This window comes from Poeciliopsis prolifica, unplaced genomic scaffold (assembly GCF_027474105.1).
Source record: "Poeciliopsis prolifica strain line A6 unplaced genomic scaffold, Auburn_PproV2 SCAFFOLD163, whole genome shotgun sequence".
Lineage (NCBI taxonomy): Eukaryota > Metazoa > Chordata > Actinopteri > Cyprinodontiformes > Poeciliidae > Poeciliopsis > Poeciliopsis prolifica.
The window spans coordinates 43,405-55,417 of NW_026562538.1; the positions used below are offsets into that span (position 1 = coordinate 43,405).

The window sequence follows — 12,013 nt, forward strand, 5'->3', positions numbered from 1 at the left end:
AAAATATAAAGCAGATGCTAATCAAAGCTCTGCACATTCTGCGTTTTTCCTCTTCAGGATCTAATTATGGAAATCTATACTGACCCGGAGACCCGGCTCATTAAAACATCCTGGTATCCTTGTCAAGTCGGGGCCCGTCACCAACGAGCCAGTGGTCCGCTGCGGCCCCCGACTGATTGCTGAGTAAATGCAGGTTGCAGCGCGCCGCTTGTTAACATGCTGCGCTACAAACACGCAGCCGAGGCCCCACCTGCTCCTCCAGCAGAATCCTGATGAGGCCACAGGGTTCAACACAAAGGCTGCATTCTGCCTGAAAGATGAACCCGGGTCACAGCAGGGTTCTGGTTCCTCCTGGACCGGTTCTGGAGCTGAGCCCTTCCTGTCTGACTTTGGATCATGTTCCATTGATGGTTCTGTTCGTTTCTCTGGAAGAGTCTCATTAGAGACAGACTTTTTTTAGACATTGGATTTAATGTCTAAAAATCCAATGTTTTTGGATTTTAGATCTGTAGATCTATAGCTCTAGAGCTATAACTGTAGATCTATAGCTCTAGAGCTATAACTGTAGATCTATAGCTCTAGAGCTATAACTGTAGATCTATAGCTCTAGAGCTATAACTGTAGATCTATAGCTCTCTGGCCCCAAGGCCTCCGGGCCTCATTACAAAACACTGAAGGTGTTTTGTAATGAGTTAAGTTCATAGAAGGAGTGATAATTTAGAATGTGTCAAGCATGTTTGCTTAAATATGTTACAATTGTTATTAATAAGTGTTAACCCAAAACTGTCCGGAGAGATATAGATCTACAGTTATATATCTAGAGCTATAGATCTACAGTTATAGATCTAGAGTTATATATCTAGAGCTAAAGATCTAAAGTGAACGCACAGCTTCAGTTAATACAACTAAAAACTAGCAATCAGCCTGAAACCTGGGAGTAGTGATGACCTCTGACTTGAACCTCCAGAGCCACATAAAGACAGTAACAAAGTCGGCCTTTTATCACCTGAAGAACATCTCCAGGATTAGAGGACTAATGTCTCAGCCAGATCTAGAGAAACTCATTCATGTGTTTATCTTTAGTCTCATTGATTATTGTAACAGTGTCTTCACAGGCCTGTCCAACAAATCAATCCTCCAGCTGCAACTGATCCAGAAGCTGCTGCTCGCGTTCTCACTAGAACCAGGAAGATAGAGACATAACAGCAGTTATAAAGTCCCTCCACTGGCTCCCTGTAGCTCAAAGAATAGATTTTAAAATACTGTTGTTAGTTTATAAATCACTGAACGGTTTAGCACCACAATACATCAAAGATCTGCTGTTGTTGTATCAACCTTCCAGACTCTCAGGTTCTGGTTCTGGTTCTGCTCTGCATCCCCAGAACCAGAACCAAGAGAGGAGAAGCAGCTTTCAGCATCTATGCACCAAAACTTTGGAACAAACTTCCAGAAAACTGTAAAACAGCAGAAACCCTGACTTCCTTTAAATCTCAACTAAAAACCAGCTGATTAGAGTTTGATTTGAAATGTAATATGTAACAATATATTGTTGATTCCATGATGCATGACTTTGTGTTTATGATGTAAAACACTTTGAGATGCCTTGCTGCTGAAATGAGCTATACAGATAACATTTGATTCATTGATTGATCAACAACTGACAGCCAATCAAATGTCTCTCCTTTGGTCACATGACAAAGCGTTAGCTGGTTAGCATGGCGAACTGTTCAAGGCATCTCTTAGATTCTTCTAAATAGCAGAGAAACATTATCTGAGGAGAAACTGTTTTGATGTGAAAAACTGAAGGAAGAGCAGAGCCTCAGGAAGTAAAATTTAACTATATTTGACTTTGACTCAAAAATATATTTGACTTAAAAAGCATTTTTATGACAACTGAAGGAAGCATAGTTACTGGATTGTGCTATAAAATGGCTCTGTGTGCCTGGAGGAGAACACATGGTGCTGGCCCTTTAAGATGACATCACAGTGGGATAGAAACTAGTTGCATGTTTTTACTGCATCTTAAAACAATGGAAAATGATACCAGTTTAATTTTTGGTTACTTTTAATGTCTCTTATTTTAGATGTTTGTCTTTCAGGGGTGTCAACATCCAGTCCTGGAGGGCTGCAGTCCTGCAACCTTTAGATGTGGCTCTGCTGCATCACCTGAATAGAATAATTAGGTCATTAAGGCTCTGGAGATCTGATCTACACCAGGAGGAGGTAATTAAGCCATTTCAGTCCAGTGTTTTGTACCTGAAACACATCTAAAAACTGCAGGACTGCGGCCCTCCAGGACTGGAGTTTGAGACCCCGGCTTGATGATCAGAATCGGATCCAGAGTTTAAACCTTATCAGGTCTGAATCGATAAATTGATTTTCTTTGTGTTTCTGGTGATTTCTGGGTCAGTTTCTGCTGAATATTGTGATTTTTGGATACGGACTTAGTTATTAGAAATGCAATTTCTAATAACTAAGGAAATTATTCAATGCTTCCATCTTTCTGTTGTTTCCTGTTTCCCAGTCAACAGTGTCCGTGTGTTGCTCCTTTAACTAGGCCGCAGTGCGCGCTGCGCTGATCATACTTTCATTAGGTGTTGTAGCCCTCGGCGGGCCTCCGGAGGATCCGCGATCATTCGTCTGTAAATCACAGTTTACGGCGGTTGATTGGAGGACATATGCTGCCAGCTAAACGCCGGGCGACAGAAACGGAGGAGGAAGCTTCACTTCGCCGCCCAGATCTGTAACGACACTTTAAAATAAAATCAGTTCAATCCAGTCATCCATCCCCAGTGATCCCAGTTACCAGTCAGTTCATTAAATTCATTATTAAAATCAGTTCCTAGCTACAGAAATGTAGCAGAGCATCAAATCTTTGACTGCCAGCTTTCATGTCTTCCTGACCCGCAGGGGGCAGCAGAAGACAGGAAAAACTCCAATTTACCAAGAAGAAACTGCAACCAGAACCAGAACCTGGTTAGGTATCAGCTGCCATTTGCCACAAAAATAACCAGAAGAGCTGAAAGTTAACAGCAGGAGAAGCATCATGTCAGCTGATGCTCTCAGAACCTCGATGGGACAGAAGGAGAGGAGACACTGGAAAGTGAAGCCGTTCTTCAGCTCTTTGGTTTCGATTTTCCGTATCTCAACCAAAACTCAGATTCTTTCTCTGTGTTGGGCTCTGATGCTGAAGCTCTGGGTGAAACGATGAGTCAGGACGTGAACAAAGCCGCAGCCAGCTTTCTCTTCTTCTTCCTCAGTCCAGCAGCCAATTACGGCTTGGCTCAGTTTGTGCCATCAGGGAGCAGCTCACAGTGTCGCCTGAAGGCCGCCGCTTTGTTCTGCGGAGCGGATTCACTGGATCCAGTAAGGCCAGCCGAACGATGGCGAACTCTGGCCAGTGCAGCTGCAAAATCAAAAAGGAGGACATTTTAGCCAAAACACTGACATTTGTCCTCTTTCAGTTCTCAAAGTGGAATATTAGTGAGAAAAAAACTCACTGAAGAGTGAGTTTTTTTCTCACTCTTCAGTGAGAAAAAAACTCAATTTTGATAACTTGTTTCCTCCAGGAGGAACTTGAAAATGTCCTGGTTTCAAAAGTTGAAAATGTTCAATTTGATATAAAGGAAGCCAGTGAAGGACTGCATGGTGTACAACCGGGCGGAATTTCCCGTTTCCTCCAGGAGGAACTTCCTGTTTCCTCCAGGAGGAACTTTCTGTTTCCTCCAGGAGGAACTTCCTGTTTCCTCCAGGAGAAACTTCCTGTTTCCTCCAGGAGAAACTTCCCGTTTCCACCAGGAGGAACTTCCCGTTTCCTCCAGGAGGAATTTCCCGTTTCCTCCAGGAGAAACTTCCTGTTTCCTCCAGGAGAAACTTCCCGTTTCCACCAGGAGGAACTTCCCGTTTCCTCCAGGAGGAATTTCCCGTTTCCTCCAGGAGGAACTTCCCGTTTCCTCCAGGAGGAACTTCCCGTTTCCACCAGGAGGAACTTCCCGTTTCCTCCAGGAGGAACTTCCCGTTTCCTGCTACTCTTTCTGTGAATCTTCTCCCTCTGAGCTCATCTCCATTCTGCCTTCATCCTCACCTTCCTCTTCGTCTTCAGCAGCCAGGTGAGGTTCAGGGCCGTAGGACAAATGAATTACCAGCATCAGATTAGAGAGAGGGGCGAGCGAGCGGCTGATGAATTATGGAAGCAACAAGAGAGTTGATTTAATGCCAGACCCTGGGAAAGGCTTTTAATGTGAAAGGAGCTGAGTGGAGACGTGTGTGTGTGTGTGTGTGTGTGTGTGTGTGCGTGCGTGCGTGCGTGCGTGCGTGCGTGCGTGCGTGCGTGTGTGTGTGTGTGTGTGACTGACCTTAGGTAATGCCAGATTTAAATGGTTTAGAAGGTCAAAGGTCAGTAAGCGTCTGTGTTTTCCTTCAGGACCAGAGAAAAGCAGCTGCTCTGACCTTCTGGGCTGATTTGGGTTTTTCTGCTCCGGTTGTTTCCAGGTTGCAAAACAACAGACATTATAGAGGAAACCTGGAGTGTTGCCTTGATTCTCCATGGCAACCACTCTGCTCCTTCAGACTAGCCAGCAGCAGTTAGCAAACATCTACTGAGTTCATGATAGGAGATGCTGCTCAGAGGTAAAAATTTTGTTAAAACAGGAGCCATGTTGCAACAGTTTCCTGGAGGCGGAGCTTCAGAAAGAGGAGCACCTTCTTAAAGAGACAGAGCCCAATTTCAAGGCGTTAAATCAGGAAGTAAATTTTTTTGAGTCATATTTGATATATGAACACCTGAATGTATCATAGTTACTGAGCTATGAAATGACAAATGCGTGCCTCTGTCCCTTTAATAAAAACCTGACGGTAAAGTCAAATCATCCAGCTGGATCGCTAACTGAATGCTAACTGGCCTGGAAGCAGCTCAGAGTCTGATGCTGGGATGAACTGTATTTATTACTGATGATGTCAGAACTTCTTTTCCCCTGTTTCAGCTAAAGGTCAGAGGTCAACATGAAACCTGTGTGTTTCTGCTGATGGATCTGCGCTCTTGTGTCTACTTCCTGTTTGTGTTCAGTTCCTCTTTGGCGTCTCTGCAGTTTTAGTTTGTTTGGTTTACATCCATAAAGTTCATCTTTATGGATTTTTAGATCTTTTGGACTCGTCTCTGCAGTGAGGCCCAGTCAGAAGGTTCTGGTTCTGGGATCGCAGACGTTGTAAATCGGCTCCTGGTTCCGCTTGATTTATCCGTGAAACGGGACAAACGTCCGTCTCTGCTGCAGCTTGACCCGATCGGTGTCAGCAGAGGCGCTGCGGGCCGGCGCCGACAAATAAAGGCTGAGTGAAAGTGAGACGGATGATGAAGATTAGAGGATGAAAGGAGCGAACGAGCCGTTAGCAGTCTGAGCGCGGAGTCATTGTTTCACAAATAAAATGATAATCATCATGTAGAATCCATCAGAACCGCCGACAGGAGCAGCCAGTCAGTAAGTGGAGCTTGTTGCTTTCTGCTTCATTTCTCCGTCTGCAGGAGAAAAACAGAGAGTTGATGAACGCCTGAGTGTGTGTGTGTGTTACAGAGTGAGTGTGTGTGTGTGTGTTACAGAGTGAGTGTGTGTGTGTGTTACAGAGTGAGTGTGTGTGTGTGTGTTACAGAGTGAGTGTGTGTGTGTGTGTTACAGAGTGAGTGTGTGTGTGTGTGTGTTACAGAGTGAGTGTGTGTGTGTGTGTGTGTACAAAGTGTGTGTGTGTGTGTCTGTGTGTGTGTGTGTACAGAGTGTGTGTGTGTGTGTGTGTGTGTGTGTGTGTTACAGAGTGAGTGTGTGTGTGTGTGTTACAGAGTGAGTGTGTGTGTGTGTGTTACAGAGTGAGTGTGTGTGTGTGTGTTACAAAGTGTGTGTGTGTGTGTGTGTGTGTGTGTACAGAGTGAGTGTGTGTGTGTGTTACAGAGTGAGTGGTGTGTGTGTGTTACAGAGTGAGTGTGTGTGTGTGTGTTACAGAGTGAGTGTGTGTGTGTGTGTGTGTTACAAAGTGTGTGTGTGTGTGTCTGTGTGTGTGTTACAGAGTGTGTGTGTGTGTGTGTGTGTGTTACAGAGTGTGTGTGTGTGTGTGTGTGTGTGTTACAAAGTGTGTGTGTGTGGTGTGTGTGTGTGTTACAGAGTGTGTGTGGTGTGTGTGTGTTACAGAGGTGTGTGTGTGTGTGTGTGTGTGTGTGTGTTACAGAAAATGAGAGGTTGTAATGAAACAGTAATTGCAGCAGAGTCGGGGTAATTAAGTATTATTAGTTTCTCTGTTTCACCTTCAGAGCTCAAGTTCTTCCTTGACAACATCCGTCTGGTTGAGAACTCCGGATCGGAGCCAGTCCGGATCCAGGATGTTTTTCCAGGTCCAACTCTGAACAGCTGGTTCTGTAACTGGATCTGAATCTGCTTCTGCAGTTGTTCTAATCATGAAGCAGAGGTTGTAACATTTTAAGCACATTTTTAGGCCACAGGGTCACATGGCAGGACAGGAGGAGCTGCAGACCAAACAGTTCCCTGAACCGATGGTTCTCCTCCTCCGGTTCCCTGAACCGATGGTTCTCCTCCTCCGGTTCCCTGAACCGATGGTTCTCCTCCTCCGGTTCCCTGAACCGATGTCTGCAGGATAAAATAAATGTTTTAAAATATACAGTGTAACATGTAAATATAGATATTTATAACACATGAAATACAATAAATTGCAACTTAAATGATACTGAAATGAAAAACAAAACATATTTAATGCAACATTTTTCACATAAATCTTTCTGAACATTTTTGCAAAGTTATAAAAATATTTGTTAAGTCTAACTAAAACTGAAAAAAATAACGATAAAAAATAATATATTTATAATAAATTGAATTATAATATATATGATGTACAATTATGTAATTAGATTATTTGTTATAGATATAAATTATAGAAAATATATAATAGAATTAAAATTAATTACAATGACTTTTATAATAATTATTAGGTCATTTTTAAAATAAAAATATCTACAGTCATTGACCTATAAAAGGTCACAATAATAAAAAGGTTTGAATGAATTTATATTTTTTGTAAAACATCCCATAATATGAAGGTTTTGCTGTGAAACCTGCAGCGTTTTGAGCGCCAAATGACTGACCTTTGACCTTATTGGAATTAGCAGGACCTTTAATCTGGCGAAGGTCAGGCGATCAGCGGCTAATTAGAGGGAATCTGCTGGGAAAACAGAGTTTCTGCAAATCTTTCCTGAACGAAAGGTTCCTGGGAACGGATTGAATAACTCTGCGACCTTTCACGGCTCTGGTGTAATTACTGCGACCGGCGCCGCTCTCAGCCGGGTCAAACCCATTCTCCAGCAGGCACCGCTTTTTCTTCTTCATGTTTGGATCTTCTTCCAGAAACCTGTCAGAAAATTCCCACGTTCTGCTTTGCGGCAAACGCACCGCAGGAGGCGAGGCAGATGGTCCGAGTTGGTTGAAGCAGAAATCCGTTTGATTTACATAATGCTGCAGGTTTGGTTTTTCTCCTCAGATGAATTGCAGCTGAACATTTTTCCTTCTGACTCCTCCGCTCGTTCCTTTCAGATCCCTCAGATCAGCTACGCATCCACGGCCCCGGAGCTGAGCGACGACCGCCGCTACGACTTCTTCTCGCGCGTGGTTCTCCAGACAGCTTCCAGGCGCAGGCCATGGTGGACGTCGTGAAGGCCATGGGCTGGAACTACGTCTCCACCGTGGCGTCTGAGGGCAGCTACGGCGAGAAGGGGGTGGAGGCCTTCATGCAGCTCTCCAGAGAGGCAGGTGAGTCCAGGCCGGTCCTGAAACCAGAACCTGCTGGTTCCCGGTGAAACCGGAACCAAACCGGAACCTGCCGGTCCCTGGTGGGTCCATTTCCATCAGGACTGACACACTGAGACATTGCGCCATGAGCTGAAGGTATAAGCTGTGATTTCTACCAGCTCACCTCCAAACTTGTGCTTCCGTTGGACTTTTCCAAAATAAATCAGCTCATCGAGGACAAAACGTTTCAGCAAATCTTAATCAGCGTTTCTATTCAGCAAAATTGTTTATGAAATTTCAAATTGTGCAATTATCTGGTGAGAGGAAACGCAGAAACAGAAACTGCCAGAAAACGTAGCAAGTCATTTGTGTTCAAAGCACAAACTGCTGAAGAAATAAAAACCATCAAAAGTGATCAATAGGAGTGATTTCCTTTGAGCCGCACAGATGAAGTCTGTTGATGTGAAGTTCTGCTGCTGACTCTTTGGTTTTCCTGCAGAAGGTTTCTGCTTGTTGTGAACGTGTGACTCACCCCTTCATTCCTCAGAAACAGGGTTCATGTTGTGATCGGGTCGTTGCAGGGCTGCACCAGGTCAATAACTGGCCGTCGTTCATGGACACCAACTTCCTGTTTCTGTGCGTCGGCTTGATTTACGACGTTATTAAATCTGCGGACTCATCTTCATGAGTAAATTCTGGATTTTATTTATTTATTCACAGAAAAAACAAGCAGCAGATTAATGAAGATTTAACGCCACCAACTGTGACCAGAGTCCCTGCTGCAGCCATGCAGTTTCCCATGGCGGCGTTTGCTTTCAGACATCGGGGCCTGGACCCGCTAACAGAACCAGAACCAGAACCAGAACCTGAACCAGAACCTGAACCTGAACCTGAACCCAGCTAACGGTCTGGACCCGCTAACAGAACCAGAACCAGAACCAGAACCTGAACCAGAACCAGAACCTGAACCCAGCTAACGGTCTGGACCCGCTAACAGAACCAGAACCAGAACCTGAACCAGAACCTGAACCTGAACCCAGCTAACGGTCTGGACCCGCTAACAGAACCAGAACCAGAACCTGAACCAGAACCAGAACCTGAACCCAGCTAACGGTCTGGACCCGCTAACAGAACCAGAACCAGAACCAGAACCTGAACCAGAACCAGAACCTGAACCCAGCTAACGGTCTGGACCTGCTAACAGTGTTTGTAAAGTTACACATGAAAAAATAATATGCAATAATTTGAGGTTTAAATTTTAGCTGCTATTAGAAAAAACATTTTTGCGTTTTCAAAATCTTATTTTCTCCGTGTTTTTTCTTTTTGCAACAATCACAGTTTCAAACTAACTATTTAGCAAGGTACACATTGGGATGACGAGCTAAGTATTTAGCTCTAGGCTAAAAGTTCTGAGCCAAAAAAATTAGCTTCAAATGTAATATTTAACTTTGAGCTAAATATTTAGCTAACATGCAAATTCACTTGCTAATATCGGAAGTGGACTTCCAAAATAAAAGCTGAGTCTTCATAACTTTCTAAACTCCTGCTGTCGAATCGCTTCATTTTGCTTCTGTTCCTTTTTGTCCAACATTTAAACTGAAAACGAAGGATGAACCGTTTGAAAGGCAATGCAGCAACAGAGATGCAGCAACAGATGCAGCAACAGATGCAGCAACAGAGATGCAGCAACAGATGCAGCAACAGAGATGCAGCAACAGATGCAGCAACAGATGCAGCAATATTCAGGAAGAGAAGGTTGAAACACCCAGCTTTTATTCTGATAATCCAATCTTGCTTATTGCTAAGTGAATCAGCTAAACCTTTAGCTCTGAGCTAGCTAGAGAACCAAGTAAGTATTTAGTTTCTAACCAGCAGACATGATGCTTTTTGATCAGTTCAGTCTGATTTCAGTTTGAAGCTGAGGAATATTTTGTTTTTCTATTTTCTGTGTGTGTGTGTGTGTGTGTGTGTGTGTGTGTGTGTGGGGGTGTGTGTGTGTGTGTGTGTGTGTGTGTGTGTGTGTTCTGGGTCTCATTGAATCCAAAAGCCAAACGAAATGCTGCAGATCAAACTGTTGACTCACAGAAGCTTGAAAGGAATTCATTCTGTCTCCCGTGTCGCTGATCGCTCTCTGAATAATCTCGCTGACATTTCCAGCAATCTGATGACTCTCCGCGGCGCGGCGGTCAGGACGCATCCTGACATTTGCGCGCAGGAGTTTTTAGGGGATTATGAAAGGAGCAGAGCGCGGAGGACGCCCCGCAGATCCAGCCGCGGCGGGCGGCGCCTGCACCGGTTCAGCCGCGGAGCGTTGATCTGCGCGGCTTTAACTGGACTGGATTAAATGAAGTCCAAGCGGCGCCTCAGCGCTCCTTTAATGGAAATGTCAGAAGAAACTAATCAAACTGGAGGAGCTGAGACAGTTTCAAAGCTTCAGCAGAAACGTTTCAGTCAGCCGGTTCTGGTTGTCTGAGTCAGTGGACCGCCTCATCAGAATCAGAACCGCAGATTTTACGCTTCTTCACTGTCATTGAGATGCACGCACACACACACACACACACACACACACACACACACACACACACACAACACACACACCACACACACACACACACACACACCGCACACACACACACCCCCACACACACACACACCCGCACACACACACATTTATTGGATGTTTTGGTCTGAATCAGTTTTTATTCTGATTAATTAAATCATCACCTTCAAGCATCTTTTTGTATTTTACTGAGATATTAAATTGATTTGATCTGAAACATTTCAGGTTTTCATTGTCCTCAGCAGCAGCAAGCCGTCATGTAAACTGGTTTCCAGTCAGACCGAATAACGGACTGGGTCGGCTCTGACCCGGTTTCCTCTGAATCAGCAGGAGAGGAAGCTGCTGACTGGGCCTGAAGGAGGAACCAGCAGCTTCTCTTTGTCCTATTTGCTTCCTCAGCCGCAGGATGATTTAAATTCAAATGTTTGCATCTGCAGCGTCAGACTGCTGCAGGATCACAGACTGAAGAAAAACAGCTAAAAATGTGTCAGATTTTCATTTCTGCCAAAGTTTACATAACTTACTGATTCTGCCGCCGGGCGAAGCTCCGGGGTCATAAAGTCGTAAAAGTTCTTATGGATATTCCCAGGTTTCTATTTAATTATGAAATGTTAGTCTTTCCTCTGGGGTCTGAAGCTGCGCCACAAACAGCAAACGAGCGTCGATGTGCAACGATCAGCCTGGAAAAGCAGATAAGTTCTGATAAACGACTCGGTTTTATGGTGAGAGCCACAAAAAACTGAAAGTTAAAATGAGCAAAAGACAGAACAAAGTTTTTCGCTAAACTAAACTGTAACAGATTCCCTCCAGACGGGGCGGCTGCTGATTCTGAACCATCATTTTCCACATTTCAAATGGAGGAGCTCTGCAAAAAGAACCATTTCATTCAATCATAAACATATTCCAATTAACCTAGTTATCAGTTAACGCATCAGCTTGCAGCATTCAGTCCTCCTGACCAGCAGGGGGCAACAGTGGAGAGGAAATCCTCTCCTTTAAAAGGAAGAAACCTCCAGCAGAACCAGAACCGGGCTCGGTTCCAGCAGCCATGGAGGTTTGAGAGGAAGGGACAGAGAAGCAGAACTTCCTGTTCGCCGGCTGCTCTGCAGAGAAAACACAAAGTTAACGTAAAGTAACAGGAAGTAATGCTTATTGGAGAGTAGTAGAGGAGAGAAAGTGTGGTTCTCTGAAGACATTCTGACACAGTTCATCCTAAACGTCCTTGTTTAACTTCTCCGTTTCCGACTGTGTTCCTGTAATCGGGCCGTTAGCGTCGCAGCAGCAGCTCGTCCTGCAGAATGTCAGGGTGCAGAGGAGACGTTTAATGGCGTCCTGCAGGCAGCATGAATATTTAATCTGGTCGCTTCATCTGAGCTGCAGCTGCTGCTTCACATTAAAAACGCCCTGGTTTCAGATGCCTCATAAACCAAACATCCAGCAGCATCTGGTGGCTGCAGCTCTGATCCAGGTGAGGATCCTGTAGATCTACAAGCTCCAGACACTGAAGCTGTTTGAGTTCAAAACGAGGAGCAGAAACTCAACCTCCCGGTGTTCAAACGGTTCCTGAACACAGGCTGTTCAGGTCCAGTTACTCTGAAAGCAAAACGCGACCTTCAGCAGAACCGATTTTGAGGACTGATGGGATTTAAAGCCTCTGGTAGCTGAACTGTGATGA

General features: G+C 44.6%; 1 protein-coding gene across 1 annotated transcript in view; it reads left to right on the forward strand.

Annotated features, from left to right (window-relative positions):
- Positions 1-12,013, forward strand: part of LOC129356291 (metabotropic glutamate receptor 7-like) — a 79,934-nt gene that overhangs the window by 24,114 nt on the left and 43,807 nt on the right. Inside the window, 2 exon segments of the mRNA XM_055025879.1 lie at positions 7,584-7,659; positions 7,662-7,799. Coding sequence (XP_054881854.1) covers positions 7,584-7,659; positions 7,662-7,799 — 214 coding nt within the window.